The sequence below is a fragment of the Pezoporus wallicus genome, unplaced genomic scaffold (genome assembly GCF_028554395.1).
Source record: "Pezoporus wallicus isolate ANWC-B61680 ecotype Strahan unplaced genomic scaffold, APGP_CSIRO_Pwel_v1 scaffold_6446, whole genome shotgun sequence".
NCBI classification, from domain to species: Eukaryota; Metazoa; Chordata; class Aves; order Psittaciformes; family Psittacidae; genus Pezoporus; species Pezoporus wallicus.
The window spans coordinates 4594271-4613615 of record NW_026636264.1 but is presented as its reverse complement, the minus strand read 5'-3'; the positions used below and the strand labels follow the sequence as shown (position 1 = coordinate 4613615).

The 19345-nt window shown below is 37.8% G+C and overlaps 1 protein-coding gene across 1 annotated transcript in view; it reads left to right on the top strand.

Annotated features, from left to right (window-relative positions):
- The window catches only part of CUL5 (cullin 5), a 29237-nt gene extending 13457 nt beyond the window's left edge, over positions 1 to 15780 (top strand). Inside the window, exons 6-19 of the mRNA XM_057399720.1 lie at positions 60 to 205; positions 282 to 362; positions 1601 to 1694; positions 6085 to 6215; positions 6959 to 7066; positions 7660 to 7724; positions 9349 to 9481; positions 10006 to 10137; positions 10790 to 10913; positions 11672 to 11847; positions 11966 to 12127; positions 12828 to 12946; positions 14159 to 14282; positions 15460 to 15780. Of these exons, the coding sequence (XP_057255703.1) occupies positions 60 to 205; positions 282 to 362; positions 1601 to 1694; positions 6085 to 6215; positions 6959 to 7066; positions 7660 to 7724; positions 9349 to 9481; positions 10006 to 10137; positions 10790 to 10913; positions 11672 to 11847; positions 11966 to 12127; positions 12828 to 12946; positions 14159 to 14282; positions 15460 to 15654 (1790 nt within the window). The 3' untranslated portion in view covers positions 15655 to 15780. The remainder of the gene's footprint in view (positions 1 to 59; positions 206 to 281; positions 363 to 1600; positions 1695 to 6084; positions 6216 to 6958; positions 7067 to 7659; positions 7725 to 9348; positions 9482 to 10005; positions 10138 to 10789; positions 10914 to 11671; positions 11848 to 11965; positions 12128 to 12827; positions 12947 to 14158; positions 14283 to 15459) is intronic.
- The last annotated feature ends 3565 nt before the right edge of the window (positions 15781 to 19345 follow it).

Genomic DNA, 19345 nt, shown 5'->3' with positions numbered 1-19345 from the left:
CATTAATAGCCACTTCAGTTTCCAAGACTTGAAAGTAAGTTTGGACTTTCTCTTTGCAGTTAACCTTTGTTCCAATCCCGAAGATAAGCTTCAGATATATCGGGATAACTTTGAAAAGGCATATTTGGATTCAACAGAGAGATTTTATAGAACACAGGCTCCTTCTTATTTGCAGCAAAATGGTGTACAGAATTATATGAAATATGTAAGTAAAACTTCTGTTGTAACTTTATTCTGGAAGTGTTAGTACTTAAAATGATTGCTGTTCTACTTCTGCACAGGCAGATGCTAAACTAAAAGAAGAAGAGAAAAGAGCATTACGATACTTAGAAACAAGGCGTGAATGTAACTCAGTAGAAGCAGTAAGTATAATGTGCTGAAAACTGGTGTATTTTGTGTTCATATAGTATTACTACATTGCAGATTTTAATTTTGTGTGTTAAAGTATTACTTGTAGCAGTAGATTGAGATGAAACTGTTTATTTTATGTTTTCTAAGAATCCACTATTTTTTCCTGCAAAAATCTGTATTCCTTTCCAATCTGGCAATTTAAAATTTCTGTAGATATTTTAATAGTAAATGTGGATCAAAAGTTCAGATTGAAAGGCAGGGGTTTACTTAGGTTGATTTTTATTCTTTCAGTTTTAATTTGGTTTGGTTTTATTTTTCTTCATACACTTACCAGTGGATGAGAATATTTGAAAATAAGTTGTCTAATCTATTAAGTAAAGAGTTTTTCAGTTCTCATTTAGAATATCTGAAACAGTTATTGTTCATTGCAGTCAAAAGGAGCAATAGAAGTTTCATTAAAACTTCTGTAGCTTTCCTCTTAGGCTGGAATATGTCCATTTAATATAAAGGATTCTGCTTCTTTTTTTTCTTCTCCCCCATGAGCAATATTTTACACAGTTCCGATTCTGGAGGAAGATATAACTGCAACAGAACGTTCATAATAGTGTGTGTTGAAATTAGTTCATGAAACGGGTTATTTTAAATATGCTTTAAATCTGGGGGTTTAGTTTGGTTTTTGTTTGGGGTTTGTTTTTTTTTTTTTTCCAGTGGATCAAAATGTATTCTGTGTCTTTTGTTGTTATAGATCATTAGTTTTGAACAGCTATAAATTGTGTCCCATATCAAGAGGCTGACAAAAGAGACATGGTCCTGACCTGTAGAAGCAGTTTCTGTTCTAGGTCTAGCCCTAGTGTCTTGTTCAAGCAAACCAGCCTGGTCCAAATAGGGTATGCTGGAATGAGAACTATTCTTAGCTCTTGGGTATATATTTGGAAACTAAGTAGGGTAGTTGGTGTTCCGAAAGTGGTGGCTCCCTTGAGAGAAAAGAAGCAACAGAAATATTGAACTCATTACTGGTTTGGGAGGGAGTTTACCATATTTACTAACTTATATGTGTAGAAGAAATATGGTTTCCTGTATAGATTTTAATCAAAGTACACAGATATTTATGAATCAGTGAATGAATGAGTTATTTTATAGAGCACAGTTGTTGAGAGCAGGCTAGATTGTGTGTCATGGCAGACTTCAGACATATCAGACTTTGGTGGTCAGATGGCTAATGGAGCTAATTCTGTTTAATGTATTTCAGCTAATGGAGTGCTGCGTCAATGCCCTGGTGACATCTTTTAAAGAGACTATTTTAGCTGAATGCCAAGGCATGATCAAACGAAATGAAACAGAAAGTAAGTGAAGCTTCAAGACCAGTGCAGGATGAACTCAGCATCCACTGTGTAAAAATAGATTTGTTTGTAGATGTATCAAATTACTGTTTTAAATAGATGGTGACAGTGTTACATAGACAAAATATTACTGCATGTGGGCAATTTATATCGCTTCTGAAATCTGTGTGTACAACACCCCGATTTTAATGACTGGATAGTTCTCATCTTACTTGAAAGAAAAGAGTATTTTATTTTGTTTTCTTTAGTTTTCTTACAGCTTATTTTCCTTGTGTTGAACAGCTCTGTTAAGTGTTGCATATATCTTATTTTCTATTTGAATAATTCAGATACAAACACTGCCCCTTCATTCTACCCCCACTATGCCCCTTCCCTTGAAAAAAGTGAAGCATCTGTTTGCAAAGTTGTTTGTCTGAAAAGCAAGGAGAAAACTTTCTTATTCTGAATATTTGTGCAGGACCAATAGGTCAATGAACAAAAACTCTGCAAGTTTTTAAGCTGGTTTTATAGCCAGTGTGTCAACTGTGAGTACTAGAGTTAGCTCTGCATGCCTTGGTAAAGTTTCAAGGTTTTTTTAACTCTGCTTCCATAACTTGAGAGGTTAGTGTGATTCAGAAGTCTTGTGTTGGTCCTGTATGATAAACCAAACTAGATAAATCATTAAATTATCATAATTTAAGTAGGGAAACTAAAAACAAACAGAAAAAGCTGAAATCACAGGTTTTGGGGCTGATTTTTCTTTTTCCTCTTTTTTTTAAATATCCTGCAGCCGGGGAATATATGCTAATGTCTATATGAAGTTTTCATTTCTATGTAAATGTGAAAACTGTTTTATGACTCGAACAGTGTAGAAAATACTTCTAAATGCTAGCATTTCAGAAAATATTTGACCTCAAAACTATGTCCTACTGATCTGTTCATCTAGCAGCGTGATTTCTGGCAATAGTCCAGAACTAAATCTAGAAAGCCAACAAACTTCTTATGAGTATATGTTACAGCCTTTGGGAGAATACAGGAGGCTTATTGAAATGCAGAGCTTCAGAAAGGTTCATCTCTGTAGCATCTGAAGCATCTATCTTTAGAAACTTGGTGAAATGTTCACACAGTCCTCTCTTTCTTTTTGGCTATGTCTGCCCCATTGTACTGCTCAGTTGCAAAATACTTCTGTTTAGTGTATACGAGCTTAAGCATCAATTTCAAACCTTTTGTGTTTTCCTAGGCCTACCTGTGCTCTTTAAAATGTTTTAATAGAGGATGCAGGTGCAGATGATTAAAAAATTATTTAAAGATTGGAGATGTACATGTGAATACCTACATCTAATAATATCCTCTGCTATTCTTCACTATTATATCAACCAGCTGGGAAAAGACCTTTAAGATCATCAAGTCCAACCACTACCCCAGGACTGCCAAGGCCACCACTAACTCATGTTGCTGAGGGCCTCCTCTACACAGTTTTTGAACACTTTCAGGGATGGTGATGCCACCACTGCCCTGGGCAGACTGTTCCAATGCCTGAGCACACTCTCTGTGAAGAATTTTTTCCTAATATCCAATCTAAACCTCCCTTAGTGCAGCTTGAGGCCATTACCTCACATCCCGAAGAACTTCATGACTGTTTTTTTAATTGAACAGCATCTGTCAAAAAAAGACTGTTTTTTTTTTTTTGGTTATGAGCTGGGTACTGCTTTAAAATGTTCTTAAATATTAAGTGCTTAAAATTTCCATGCCATACAAAGGGAGGAAGGCATCATGTTTTCCAGCTAAAAACTATTGAAGATAACTTGCAAATACTCTTCAGAACTGGCTTAGTGCATTTCTGTTGGCTTATAGTATTGGGGATGGGAGGCTTAAATTTTATTCTTGAAGTACTTCATGACAGAAATAAAAAGGACATTTGGCTTTTTTGAATACAAAATGAAAACAGGAATTCTGAAGTGCCCCAACAACAACAGGATGGATTTCTTTATTCTCAGTGTCATGTTTTCTGAACAAAGTTCCAGTGAAATCTTCCTTTTGCTTTTGTTACTTTGAAATCTGTCTTTGAAGAATCTGGGTTTTTGGGTTCTGACAGTTTTAGGGAGGCACCTGAAGTCTTCCTTTGCCACCATTTATTAGGAGAAACCGCTGAATTATTTTTTGTGTGAATTATTCATGCCATTACTGGTTTACAGAAACAGATGTAGAACCCTTTAATATATCATTTTGTTCCTTTTTTTTTTTTTATCCCCACCATCTCTTTCTCCTTCTCACCCTTTTTAAAGTACACGTGGAAAGATTCAGTAAACATTGAGTGAGATTTTTGAACTTACCCTGTGGAAAACGGTGCTGCCATCATTTATAGTACTTTTAAATTGCACTGAGAATACCTCTGTCACCATTTTTTGTCTGGTTCCTGAAATCTCAGAAACATAGAGTGGTTTGGGTTGGAAGGGACCTAAAGATCATCTAGTTCCAACTCCCTGCCATGGACTGAGCCACCTTCTACTAGACCAGGTTGCGCAAAGCCCCATCCAGCCTTGCCTTGAGCACTGCCAGGGATGGGGCAGCCACAACTTCTCTGGGCAACCTGTGCCAGTGTCTTACCACCCTCACAATAAAGAATTTCTTCCCGATATCTCAATCTCCCCTCTGTCAGCTTAAAGCCATTCCCCCTTGTCCTGTCACTGCAGGACCTTTTAAAAAAGTCTATCTCCAGATTTCTTGTAGGGCCCTTTAGGCACTGGGAGCTGCTCTAAGGTCTCCCTGGAGCTTTATCTTCTCCAAGCTGAGCAAGCCATCTTCATGACCTCCTCTGGACTCGCTCTAGCAGGTTGACATCCTTCTTACACTGGGGGTTCCAGAGCTGAACACAGTACTGCAGGAAGGGTCTCAAGAGACCATAGTAGAGGGGGAGAATTACCTCCCTCAACCTGCTGGTCACGCTCCTTTTGATGCAGCCCCGGATACGGTTGGTTTCTGGGCTGCAAGCGCACACTATTGGGTCATGTTGAGCTTCTCGTCAACCTGTACCCCCAGGTCCATCTCCTCAGGGCTGCTCTCAATCCATTCTCCGCCCAGCCTGTAGCTGTGCCTGGAATTGCCCCGGCCCAGGTGCTGGACCTTGCACTTGGCCCTGTTGAACTTCATGAGGTTTTCATTGGCTCACCTATCGAGTGTGTCAAGCTCCCCCTGGATGACATCCCTCCAGCATGTCAACTGCAGAGAACTTGCTGAGGCAGTAGGGAGTCACACTCCTAAGCCATTTTGTGTGGTCTTTAGTAGAATTGCAAGTTCTTACTGAGTTTTTTTTTTTGCAGTTTCCATTCTTAAATTTGCATTGTTACATTATATACATTTAGATGAACGTACAATAGAATTTTTTTTTCCCCTTTCCTTCTGTGTGCACTGCTTTTCTGTTTGGTTCCTGCAACAGTTGTTGGGATCCAGAAGTTGGTAACATCTATTTCCTCTTCAGTGGGGTTGCTGAGAAAAGTATGGTGGAGGATAAAACAGATGGGCGTCTGGCTTTTGTCTCATTTCACAGTAGATAAACAGCATTGAGGAACTAATCGAATCTATCAGATTCTTTTTTTCTATTAAAAAAAAGAATCAAAGTCCATGATGGGTTTGTTCTACTTCATTAAGCAGAGTCCTTTGCTGTGTTTAGCTCAAATGTCTGTGGTCTTTCTAAAACAATCTGGTGACCTTAATCCAGGTGTTCTTTTGTAGAAAGCTTTTATGAGATGTTTATTGATGTTTCAGTACTTTTGAAAAGGGTTTTTAGCAGTCTTGAAATACCTCCACAAAAAGCAGACAAGTAAACCAGATCAGTTTTTAAAGTTTTTGAACTGGTAACTTTCAGAAAAACGAAATAAACTCTTTGGGAAAACAGAAAGGTTTACCTTAGTTTTTGTTACTTTAGAATTTGGCATGCTTTTAATTAAAACAAAACATTGTAGATGGCATTGGAAGATATGGAAGACAGCTCTGTTGGCCTTTAATTAAAAAAAAATCAAAAATAACTTGAATCCATACAATTTCCTTCATACACTCCTGTAGGCTTCCAACTAAGAGACTCCCATTTTGCCAGGGATTTTAAGGCAGTTATACTGAGAACCTGGACTAAGTCCAAATTGCGATTGACTTTAGTGGGTTTTATTCAAGCTTATGATGATGCATGCATAAGCAAGTATTATGTTGTAATAAATACCTCTTTTTGCCTTCAGAAGAATTTCCTTCTGGGACCAGACTTAGAACACTGTTGAAAACATCTTTCCTTTTAAGGGGTGAATTGGATTATCTGTTGAGTACATATTCAGTGTTCTGCTTGGGAGATACTTGCAGAAATGCAGTATGTTTGGTTTTATACAGGTCTTTGACCGGTGGCTTTATCAGTATTTGTATCTTTCAGAGTTGCATTTAATGTTTTCACTCATGGATAAAGTTCCCAATGGCATAGAGCCTATGCTAAAAGACTTGGAAGAACATATTGTTAGTGCCGGACTTGCAGATATGGTAGCAGCTGCTGAAACTATTACTACTGTAAGTTTATTGGTTTTTAATAAAATAACAATGAAAAACCAACATTTCAGAAGTTAAAATACTCTCTATTTTGGGGACATAATGTGAATTGAAATAATTTTTTAAGATTTTATGTTTAAACTTCAAATTTTGACCCACTGAAAGTTTTAGATGTCTTAAAAATCATTTTTTATTCCTTTTGTTCTCAGTTGTAGCTTTAAAACATGAATCAAATTTGTAGTATAGAAAAGGTTATAAATGAAGTGCATGGGATATTTACATAGTAGGATCATGTCAGCATCTTAATTAAAAGCATTCTAACTTGCTGATGAAATTTGCAATTTACTTTCAAAGTTCGAGGGGTTGTTCAGTGTGGATATTAGACATTTTTTCCCCGCACTGTTCTTTTTCAGCCTTTTATCATCTTTTTGTCTGGGTCTAGGAGGCCTGAGTGTGTACAGCAATTAGGATGTGCCTTTTATTGGTCCTTGAAAACATGCTTTATTTTAAAAGTTATTACAAAATATTTGAAAGTTACATATTTTTTATCTCTATATATATGCTTGTATGTTGGAATACTATCTGAAAGTCTGTGTTGACACCTAGATGCTGTAAAGCTCTTCAATACAAAGAACCAAGATAAAATGCTCATTTGTAGTACGCAGGCCTGAGAATACTACATTAGTACAGATTAGGGCATTATATGAAAGCTCACCCTGAATTCTCTAGAGCTTGTTTTTTTAATTTGATTTTTGCCACTCTAGGATTCTGAGAAATACGTAGAGCAATTGCTCACACTATTTAATCGATTTAGTAAGTTGGTTAAAGAAGCTTTTCAAGATGACCCAAGGTTTCTAACTGCAAGAGATAAGGTATGTATTTCTGCTGTTCATTTGTTTTCAGTTTAAGAATTGGTGTAGTTCATATTATGATGTCTCTGAAATCCGTGTGCCCATTCACTGTTAAATCTAGAAGCTGTTCTTACGCAAGGAAGAGTGTAGCTGAAAATACTGAAGACACTTGCCTCAAACTGATTAGCTTTTAATTTGTGCTGTAGTCATGCATGAAGTTGCATTTGTGTTCAGCTTTGTGATGTTGTAGAGCACAGCATATGTTGAGCACTTCAATGTCTGATTCAGCAATATATTTATGTTTAGAACTTAATACATGTTTGGGTGTAGTTTCATGACTTCAGATATGCAACCTGCTCTATGCAGTCACTTCCTAAATTGTTGCTTAAAGGGAATTGGATGTTAATGGAAATGAGGAAAACACAGAGCAGCAGTTAATGGGAAATTAAGTCATAAGATTTAAACTCTCACATTGAAAATCAAATCTGCAAACTTTGAGCTAATTTAAAAAAAAATAATGTTATAGTAATCTAAAAAAGATATAAAACCTTTGTGATTTGTATATTTAAGAGAGAAATTGAGTGAAGCACTAATAATCTGTAATTACTTTTCAGGCGTACAAAGCAGTTGTGAATGATGCTACAATATTTAAACTTGAATTGCCATTGAAGCAAAAGGGGTAAGACATGCAAACTTCAATTGAATCAAGATTTTAAAGTTGTTGAAAGTTTGAGCTTCTCTTAAAATGCCTTCAGAAAGTAACACTGTGTTTAAAAGTGCTTTGTGGGTTTTATGTTACGGAATTTCAGATTCCTTATCAACCTCTCCGGTAAGACTCTTCAGTGAATAGCAGCCTGTTTAAACTCAAGTTTATTTGCAGTAACTAGGGATCTATTCTTTTATAGTAAAGTAATAAGTCAGCTTGTTAGCTTAATTAAACAATACCTTCCCAAGTTATGAATTCCGAAAACCTGAGCTGTATAACTGCTGCAACTTCAGTAGAAGCCTGAGGGAAAACAGAGGCAGTAATCTTTATGGGAATAACTGTAGCAGATTAATCTGTAACTGTCCAGGAGCTGTTTCCTACCTCCTCTTACACCAGCTGAGAGTGTGGCCTGGCTGGGTGTTACATTTTTGTTTCAATGCAGGATTAACCAGGTTAGATTAAACAATTTGCAGTAGATTAGCAGGCTCCTGAGACTCCAAAAGGAAAACCATGCTTACTCTGGCCATTCTTCTAACTCAGCCAAAAGAATGTAGCAAACAGTTATTTGATTGTTAACACCTAATATGTGGTGTGCACTTGGGTAAGAATTTGTATATATTTAGGTGGTTGGGGTTGCTTATATGTATAGTCTGATTTGTTCAGAAATCCCTGGGAGCACATTGTTTAAATGAGAGTTCTGACTTGTATTAACCAAAAGACCACTGATCTGCTTTTACTCCAAATGGTATTTAGGAGGGCAGAAGTCACTAGACTGCAAGCTGCTTCATGAGTTAAAAAGGGCAGGTTGTCTGAAGAGATACAGCACTGTCTACACTAGTTGATGGCAGGGTGGGAGAATGAGCAAGAACACCAGTTCCTGAGAATCCCTACAACTTGCCTATGATTTTACTTGCTGCCTTTGGTTTGGGCCCTTAAGAGTAGCAGTGTAGTTGGTGCCGTCTGACCCTATAAATAGGGATTGGTCCTTGGCACTGTTTTATTCACCAGTCTAGACATGGGTGCAGAACACGACCTTGTGCTTGCATGTGCATGCATTTTGAGGAACAAGTCTGTCTACTGTAGCATCTTCTTGTTTAACTTTAACCTGCTTTTAATTTCCAAGCAGCCAGCCCGCTTTTATACCTGTTCTAAAACAATTTTATCCTGTTACTGTATGACAGATGTGTTGGGCTTTGCAGTCTGTGAAATGCAGTGCAGGAAGCTGTTCTTGGGACTTTCCTTGGAGCATACTGACAGGATGATGGGGGCTTTTCAGTGCAGCATTTGTTAATCCTTTACTGGAACATTTACTGCCATGCAATGTTTAGTTGTTTCAAACTGTAATTTCAATGTAATCCCTCATTGTTAGAATTCTAAAATTAAAAGTTGTCTGAAAATGTTTGGTAGAATTTATTCTTTCAAGGAGAAAAGGGAGTTTTCCCTAATTTTTTATTAGTTTAACAAGGATATGAATTCACCACCAGGATCCTTGCCAAGGTGATCAGGAAAGAGTGGTCTGTCTTGTTGGCAGTGTGACTACTCTGGAATAGCAAGATTTTATACGTTTTGAAGATGCATTTTTCTTCTTTTTATTTAGTGTTGGATTGAAAACACAGCCTGAATCCAAATGCCCTGAGCTTCTTGCTAATTACTGTGACATGTTGCTAAGAAAAACACCACTGAGCAAAAAACTAACCTCTGAAGAAATTGAAGCAAAACTTAAAGAAGTGGTATGTTTTTGCTTTCTACTTCTTGATTATTCTGAAGAATGGATTTGGGTTATTTCATTGTGTGGGTGGAGGCCTTGATCTTCAAAAACAGTTATGCAAGGTGTAATAACAGGGGAAAGAGATTATTATGTCATTCAGCCTATGTGTGTTTAAAACCTGTAATGCGGACAGTGTTTCATGTCTCTGTCAGATCACAAACTGAACATGCTAAATTAATGCCTATATCAGACTGTCATGTATTACAGTAACTAATATTAGTTAGAAAATAATACAGGAGACTTTTACATACCAATGTCAATGTCTTTTCTGATTTAAGAGAAGGCTCTTGATGGTTGGCAAATGAAGAAATTGGAGGTGTGGTGAGAGATTCATAACTGATGCCTCTGAAAAGTATTAACACAGTTGCTCTTAAGGCAACATCAAGTAGCCTTTTTCTTCTTCATTGTCTACAGTGGCATTAGATCAGCATTCAAAGATTTGTCTGATTGATAACACAAATATATTAAAATCTACTTTTTTGACAGCTTTTGGTCCTTAAATATGTACAGAATAAAGATGTTTTCATGCGGTATCACAAAGCTCATTTAACAAGACGACTGATATTAGATATATCAGCTGATAGTGAAATTGAGGAGAATATGGTGGAATGGCTCAGAGTAAGTAGCCTGACATCTTTCTTTGGTTGTGCCTCTTGTTGTGGTACTAATTCCCACTCTTACACTCTTGATATCCCTCTTGCTTAGGTGAGTTCTATCTTAAACTGCAGGCTACTTAGGACTACTTCTACTTCTGTTTCATTGCAGTACTTCCTGAAAGCAAAAGTTTAGCTCTTTTCTAAAATAATTGTTAATCCTAATAGTGATAGTGATAGATTTGAAAGTATTTCACATCTGATTATCTGAAGGCTTTATATATTCTGTATGCAAATGAGCAAAATGCAGAGTACTTGTGTAGGTGTGTAAATTAATTGGAGATGTGTTCTAATTGTGAAATTGAATGTAAATCAGAATGATTTGCATGCCTCATGATCCTTTCAAATCTCTGAATTCCTTGATTCCTTAATGCATGCACATGCTTTTCAGCACTTGGATTTCTTTAAAAGAATCATCATATGCCCTGAAGGGGTAACTAGCTATGACCCATGGGGAAAAAAAAAAAGCCCTTTATATTGCATTGCATTTATATTTCTGTTGTTGATACCTGTGTACTTTCATGCTCTTCATTTTTTCTTTTTAGTTTATTTTTCAAGTAAAGCTTTTTGTTCGTAGTTGTCTGTGTCATAGTTTAGTGTTCTGTTTGTTTGTACAGGAAGTAGGAATGCCAGCAGACTATGTAAACAAGCTGGCTAGAATGTTCCAGGATATCAAAGTGTCTGAAGACTTGAACCAAGCCTTCAAAGAAATGCACAAAAATAATAAACTTGCTTTACCAGGTATGGTTTTCACATGATTTGCTAATTTTCCTTGCTCTTAGTGAAAAATAATTCTGTTGAATATTGAGTTAAATCAACCATGGGTTGACCGTAGCCTTTAGGGCATTGTTGCCCCTAGATTGAAAGTGTCTGTAGACTCTACTTTCTCTTACAGTTGACACTAGAGCTATATCATCATTATCAGTAAGTTACTGTGGGTTTTCATTATAAGCAATCTTGTAGATAGATTCCCTACTCCTGTAAATAAATTCCAAGCAGGGGCTTGAATCAGTATCAACCAGGTGAATGCCTGAACTACTCCCTTCTTTTATGCCCTCATCATTCTTCATGAGTGCTTCATGCTGTGCTCCTCCTTTATCTGCCAGCAGGAGAGCTGGATGCACGCTATGAAGAGCTTAAATCACATTTCTGAGATTAAATTTCACTGATGAGAGAGGTTGAGGAACATCCAGGTTTGGACCTGCTACTGCTGAAAACCCTTGAGCAGTGCTTACAAGCATCAGCTATAAAGCTGCTTCAGGGCTTAAGGAGCTCTGCAGAGGCAAGGCAAAACAACAGAGATTCCAATCAGCGTTGCTGGCAGAAAGCCAGCAGTGATAGATGGAGTACCCTCATGTTTAAGTAGGTGACACCCTGCGACTTTCTGAAAACTTGGTCCTCCATAATTGTATTTAGAGGAGTTAAAAAATGCATTTAGTTACTTTGTTTTGTCTGTCTCTTATACCTGGAGAGTCACATCACCCAATGTTGTCTTACAGCTGACTCTGTGAATATTAAAATCTTAAATGCTGGCGCCTGGTCCCGAAGTTCTGAAAAAGTGTTTGTCTCACTGCCCACGGAGCTGGAGGATCTCATCCCAGAAGTTGAAGAGTTCTATAAAAAGAATCACAGTGGTAGAAAACTGCACTGGCACCACCTCATGTCTAATGGAATTGTAAGTGTGTAGGTTTTGGTGTATCAGTCTCAATGACTGTATTTTCTGTGTATTTATAATAGTAAGAAAGCTTGTGATCTAGAAAGGCTTATATGTAAAATTGTCTTTCTGTTCACAGATAACATTTAAGAACGAGGTTGGCCAATATGACTTGGAGGTAACAACATTTCAGCTAGCTGTGCTGTTTGCATGGAACCAAAGACCTAGAGAGAAGATCAGCTTTGAAAATCTTAAACTGGCAACTGAACTCCCTGATGCAGAACTTAGGAGGACTTTATGGGTATTTCCCTTTCTCTTCAAACAGATTGCTGCTTGGTTTTGGAGTTTTTTCCAGTACTATGAAATACTGGATTAGTATTTTTAAAGCACCGTCAGATGAGGCTTTGAAACTGAAATGTGAATACCTTTCATGCTAATTAATCAGTTGTGACAACGGTTCCTCACATTGCTGCTGAGCACACAGCCTTTACATTAACGTGTTTTCTCTACCCAGTATTATCTAACTTAAGTTTTTGGAAACAAAAGATCCTTTTGACCATATACTGACTAAAGCACACAGTTATGATTGTGGTTTGTGGAGTTGGACTGGTCTAACTCGGGGAAATCAGCAGCACCTGATAAATGTGTGTTGCTTTAAAATAACTTCAGTGTTTGCTCTCTCAGACTTTTAATCATTTAGCTCAAGAATAAAGAGAGAAATCACGTAAGTCAGACTTAACACCACTTAGGTAGCTGTGAGTTCCTGCATTTTGCTGCTTTCTGTGATTGTAATTTATGCTAACCTATTTCAGAAGGAGATTGGGTAAACTGTGTCTGCTCTCTGGTTTTATCTTCATGTTGCCCTCTAGCAGCTGCAAACAGCTATGTGGCTTCCTCACTACAGTCTGCACAGCAGTGATCTGTGTTCTTAAAAAGTAATTTTTTAATTTGGAAAGTCTGGTGTTTTATTTTCATTCTTTCCCCCTCCCTTTTCTCTGTAGTCTCTTGTAGCATTTCCAAAGCTGAAACGTCAGGTTTTATTGTATGAACCTCAAGTCAATTCACCCAAAGACTTTACAGAAGGAACCCTCTTCTCGGTGAACCAGGAGTTCAGTTTAATGTAAGATGATGTTTGAAAAGTAAAATAACAATTTACAATTTTATAACTAGAGGAATTCACTTCAAGTTAACCTTTGCCCTTGACAGCTTCCGAGATTCAGCTAGACTCATGCTTTGCTGCCCTGTCCTCGCTTAGTTTTGGCAATAGTCATGCTTCAAGTAAGTGGCTGGACTAGCTGACCTCCAGCAGCCCCTTCAGACACGTGTTTCTATGATTCTATCTCTGAAATAAAATGTCTTTTAGGGTCACTTAGCGATCAGGTGCAAAGTTGGAGGCTTTGCTGTCTTCCTGTTCTAATGAATTTCCAAAGAAAATGGTATGTTAAAAAAAGGAGTGAAACTGCATAATAATATTTTATGCTGTCAAAAGCAGCACTAGACGAGTGTCTTTATTTCAGTGAGAATTGCAGTGCTCTCTTACTGGTGCTTTGAAATCCCTCAGAGCATAAGGTAGTATAAAGAGAGAACATCTGAAGTGTAAAAACTACATTCAGCATGTTTTACTTTGATTTTTGCCTCTCTTTACTATCAGTGACTATGATTAGAACTGGCTCCTTGCTAGTAGTCTTAGAATCTGGGCCTCATTCTCCGTAGCAGCTGGACCTCTGGATCTGTGGGAAGAGAAAGTGGTGACAAATCTGCTTTCTTGGGGTTCAGTTTCTTGCCCAGAGCTGTGATGTTTGTCTGTGCCATCAGGATCATGAGCTTTAGGAAATGATGGGAGGGAATGACAGAAGGGACAGGCTGTACAGAAAGCTTGTGGGTAACCCCACAAGAAATGGTGTCAGCTTTCTTTGTTACACCTGCTGGGTTTTGGCCCTTTTTTCTGCTAGACAGACAGTTCTTTTGATGAACCATTAACCAGTCCATTTTCCTAAACTTTGTTTTAAAAACTTCCTCCAAAGAACCCTAGTTTTCTATCATTAAATCTAATTCTCTGAAATGTTGCCATTTAACACAGTCCTGGTAACTTTTCCACTTTGCGCGCTGCCAGTTTCAGCTGATGGATTTTTTGATACTGGTATATTCAGGTTTTTATCATCAGAGACGCTGCCATTGAGCTATGATCCAGCCATCTCACAGCGGCAATGCTGATAGCCTGTAAATATCTGATGTGTGATGGCACTTCTTGCTGCTACAGTTTCACTTTGACAGAAATTCCTTCATTGAAAATGTATTTTTTGCTTATTTTCATACAATACAACTCTTTCAGAAAAAATGCTAAAGTTCAGAAAAGGGGCAAGATAAACTTGATTGGTCGATTGCAACTTACTACAGAGAGAATGCGGGAAGAGGAGAACGAAGGAATAGTCCAGCTAAGAATATTACGAACACAGGCAAGTAAACTGCTAGAGGAACATAGAATGACCCTGTTTCTTTCGTTGTGTTATCATTCCTGCATGCATTCCATGTTTGAATGTTGATGTATTGAACAAATGCTTTTGAATCCCATTGGAACTTACCTTTGCCATTTAGCTTAGAGCCTTTGTGAATACCAGATTTTTGCCTGTGTGTTTGTGCACTTGTAGTTGTCAGCCTCTTGGTCTGATGTGCGAGGGCATAATTTTTAAAGAGGACAAAGCAGATTCAAAGCAAGCTGTACAGCTGTGTGTGGTTGTGGGTGTCAGCAGCAAATGGTAAAGTTGACTAACCTGAGCCACCAGCAGGAGCAAACAGTCCTCTTGGTCTTGAGATCTCTGATTGCTCTGTATGAAGAGAGTAGAGTTATCTGAGAGATGGGAGCACACTTTATAGTAGCAGTATGAGTTTTTGAGAGGCCCTGTCTTTAGAGGGAGGCTTTACAAGTCCATCTTAGACATACAGACTGCAGCTTCCTTCTCTGTGGTTGGCTGTACTTGAGTCAGGTCTTTTGAGCTGACAGTTCTAAAAAAACGATTTATTTTTTTTTCTAGACATCAGAGATTATTACCTATACTGGAGTCTCAAAAATTCATCTTACCTTCAAATGCAGGTCTAATCAGTCAAATTAGATTCCAGGCCATGCACCGTGTGGATTGTAACACCTGACTCAACATCTTGGCCATACTTGCTGGAAATGGCTACTTCTGCTCAAAGACTGAATTAACATTAGGGTTTAGTGAGCAATTCACACTCTAGGTATAAGATTTAACTGCAGATTTGACTGCACTTACATCTCTTGCATCTTGCAAGTGTTCATTTCTTTTCCTTAATCAAATTCTTTGAAAGCATATCAGTATCTACTTAGGCTAAGAAAGGCAGCATATGTCTTATTTTTGTTGAAAAAATACAGATTTCCTTGCTGCCCTGCCTTACCAGGAGCTCTCTGACAGTGTTCAAGGCCAGGTTGGACAGAGCCTTGGTTGGCATGGTTTAGTGGGAGGTGTCCCAGCCCATGGCAGGGGGGGTTGGAATTAGATGATCTTAAGGTCCTTTCCAGCCCTAACTATTCTATGATTCTATGTTGTGGTCACTTTGTCACTTCACCCAGGCATTTTGAAAAGCATTACTCATTTTTCCTGTTGTCCCCTCCAGGAGGCTATCATCCAAATAATGAAAATGCGGAAGAAAATTACTAATGCCCAGCTTCAGACTGAACTGGTAGAAATATTGAAAAACATGTTCTTGCCACAGAAGAAAATGATAAAAGAGCAAATTGAGTGGCTTATAGAGCACAAATATATCAGAAGAGATGAGTCGGATATCAACACCTTCATATATATGGCATAATTGGAGGACTCTGCGGGATGCTGAGGACACAGCCAGAAGGGTGCTTGGACAGACAGCCGCACCAGTTGTGCTGCAGAAGGACTTGTTTTGACTTTCGTTACGCATTAAAATCCCTGCCTTACCTTACAGAGGACTATATTTTGCCAATCTCATTCAGCTAGCATGATGGCATTCCCTTCATGTTGCACACTTTTAACAGCATGCTGTTTTGTGGGAAACTTGCATTCATGAAGAGCCCATTGTGAACTTTTTAAAGTAGATTTGTTTTACACCCACCAGGAAGAATACAGGTTTGGGTTTTTAGATGACCAGTACTTGCACAAGGAAAAACTATTCAAATATTCATGCACTGAGGAACTGCTATTAGTTTTGTTTTGGGTTTGGTTTTTTTTTTGGGGGTGGGGTTTGTTTTTGTTTTGTTTTTTAATGCAATTAGGACTAGAAGTAGCACTTTCACTTTTGTGTTTTGGATCAAGAGAATAATGTACTGTCTACCTTTGATCCTTTTTATGTAATAACATTTGAGAGACACAAACACATGCATCACAACTGATATGTATTTGTTACAGTTAAAACCTGTTGGCTAGAGCAGTGCTTCAATCTAGTAACTGGATTTTAAAAATTGACACAGAAGTGACATAAAAGTAATTCCAAGTCATGAGTGGTATTTTTCCTTAAGCAAGCGATCATTGTTTTTAAATTGTTTGCTGTAAACACGTGGATATACATTATTTGTTACCTGATTTGGACAGGTATTTGCTACAATCCTTTTTGGGAAGGTAAAACTTTTTCTCTTCACTCTGAAAGCAGTTTTCATGGTTGGGCCTGCTATACCGAGCAGAAATATTAAGTGTATTTACTTGTACATTTAATATTTATATTGCAGATATTTAAGTATGACTACATATACCTGAATGCATTAAAGAGTAATTGATGCACAACTACCCCAGAAAGAAAGTAACACTTGAAGATCTCTGGACTAATTCCTCACTGGTAACTTCATATACATGCAAGGTTAATGCTGTTGGGCTGGTTTCTTGCTTAGAAGTCAACATCTTTATATGAAAAACCCTTTGCTTTTTATTTTTGAAACTGGCAGGGTAGGAAATACAGTTCTAATGGAAATGGTAAAAAAACAAGGAAAAATACCTTGTTTAGTGTATGCAGAGAGAGTGCCAAATATGCATCAGGAATTTCAGCTTTTTAATGTTACCTCTTCTATTTTCAATCATCTGAAGTAGTCGTTTGGCACTGCCTTGCCTCTCTGCTCCTCTGAAATGTCCCAGCATGTGCTGGACTGATAATACGAGTCACGGGAGCAGAGTTGCTGTCTTGGGACAAAAGGTAAGTTGCGCTCTACTCAGTTCTGTATGAATATTCTTCTATAAATCACAAGTGTGCAGAATGTTTTTTAATTAACCAGTTCAAGTACAGTATCTAAAAGTCTCATCTTCTTCAATGGAAAGGGGGAAAAAGATACAGTTAACTTCAGTCAAAAAGGAAAACCTTCCAGTTGGTTAAGAGGAGTTTTGCTTTCACGTGGTTTCATTAAAGTGTACAGTAAAAGTGGCTGGACAGCAGACTCTGCAGGGGTGGCTGTTTGGACCCTTAAACAAGCTACACGCTCTACTACTAATGTAAATGCTAGTGTGACTGCCCAAGAACAGTGTGTACGTGGAGATCTATTTGAGTAGGAGGGGTTTGGTAGTGCAGGTTTGAGAGAATGAGAGATGGAGAGAAACCGAGACCTGGCCAGTTTCAGTTGATTGAAATCCGACAGCTTATGTTACATGCTTTTATGGTTACTCAAAAATAGATGCTGTTTAAAACTACTGCATCTTTTTATGTTGACCCTATGGTGTTGCAGTTCAGAATCGAAAGCAAGTGGTGCTCTGTATAGTTAACTGGTAAAAACTTTGAACATTAGGAAACTCTAATAAAAGACCCTGCTGCAAGACTTTCAGTCTTTGTAATTTAGAAGTAATAAATGCTCACTTGGGATTACTGGGGGAAGACAGGACAGTCTGAGCATGCTCTTCAACATAAAAATTCAGCCCTTAACCAGAGAACAAGAGGTGTGAAATTGTCATGCAGAAAGAGTTGCAAAGGGGATGATGCCAATTTTGAAGCCATTGATTTAGATTTGAGAGGTGTTTAAGAGGCTGCATCTCATATAGCTGTCAAGGGAGCTGGAGTGTGTGCAGAAAGCAACAGGTTGCTAAAAGCTAAAGAGCTGCATGTTTCCTCAACTGATAAGTATGAACCAATATAACCTAATCTCTACATTTCTCAACACCTGGGATGCAGAAATAGAATTGGTAATGTGCCTATGACATGATTGTTTTTCTTTATACCAGAAATAGATGTCGGGTTTTTTATTGACTCTTGAGACTCACACCAGCAAATTTGTTCAAGATGCAGAATCATGTTTAGCATCATTCATCAGGTCACTTTCACCAATATGCACTTAAAACTAGTATCACCTGGGGCACAGGAAGATACCTGGGGTAAACTATTCTTCTGGGGAGGGCAAAGTTCAGACCTAAATGAAAATGAACTATTGTTCACTTGCAATATGGCAACAACGCACTTTTAAGGCTGCAATTTTTAGCTATGAATATATATGTCCAAAGACCTAGCTTAAAGAGGTGCTGCATCTGAAAAGCATGTTGCCATGCACACTGCCACGGTGAATAGCTATGGAATGAAATCTGGTGTAGAAGAGAGGAGCGAAAAAATCATTTTTAATGGGTTTAATGAAGAAATACTGTTAAATCTTTCTCTGTCCCAGCAACTTGATGAGGATCTCAGTTTCGATTCTGAAGTCTTCCATTTTCTCTTTCCATAGTCGGTGGCCCTCCCTTCTGTTCCTACTCATTTACCTTTCATTTGTTATGACTGTAATGCCATTGCGTTTCCAAAAGACAATGTGACTTTCTCGTTTTCACCTTTTTAACTGATTCCAAATGTTCTGAATGTTCACATGTTGCATTTAGTTGCATTGGGAAGCCATTGTCCTGTAAAGTGCAAATTTTAGAAATACAGTTGGCACACAAAAAAGATTTGATAGTTTTACAGAAAGATTTCCTATCTTGAACTCTCAGCTGTTTTCTATTGTCATCAAAATGACTGGGATGCTATCTCTGAAGTCATATTTGTGAAATAAACAACACCCGAGAGCTCTCCTGTCATATACACTATATGTAGTCTGGAGTGTTGAGCAAACTTGAGTTCCTGAGTTGTAATATCTATCTACGTATGGTATTTCCAATTTTGAATGTGTGCCACTACCAAGATAATAATGCTGTACGATTTTGAATGGTGGTAGTTTCTGTATGGCAGTCCAGCTGAACTATTTTGATGTACTGCTTAATTTTTGAATTTTATTTTTTAAGTTGTATAATTTATTTTCTTGCAAAATAAAAATGTAATATAAAAGACTGTTCATTTAGTGAGCTGGTTTGGTGTCTTCCCCTGCAAAAGTTTTAAGTCCAGTTCAGGTGCTGCTCCTGCAAAATGCTACTGTATGAAATTTGCCTGATTCCAGGTCCCCAAGTCTCTTATGATCAGAGTACTAAAAAGAAAGGTAAAGACTTCCAGTTCCTTTCTTGTTCTGAATTTTCAAGTACTTGAGGTTATATGTAGAGCTATTTAGTCTTCCAAATTGTATTTAAAGATGAGCTGTAGTCTT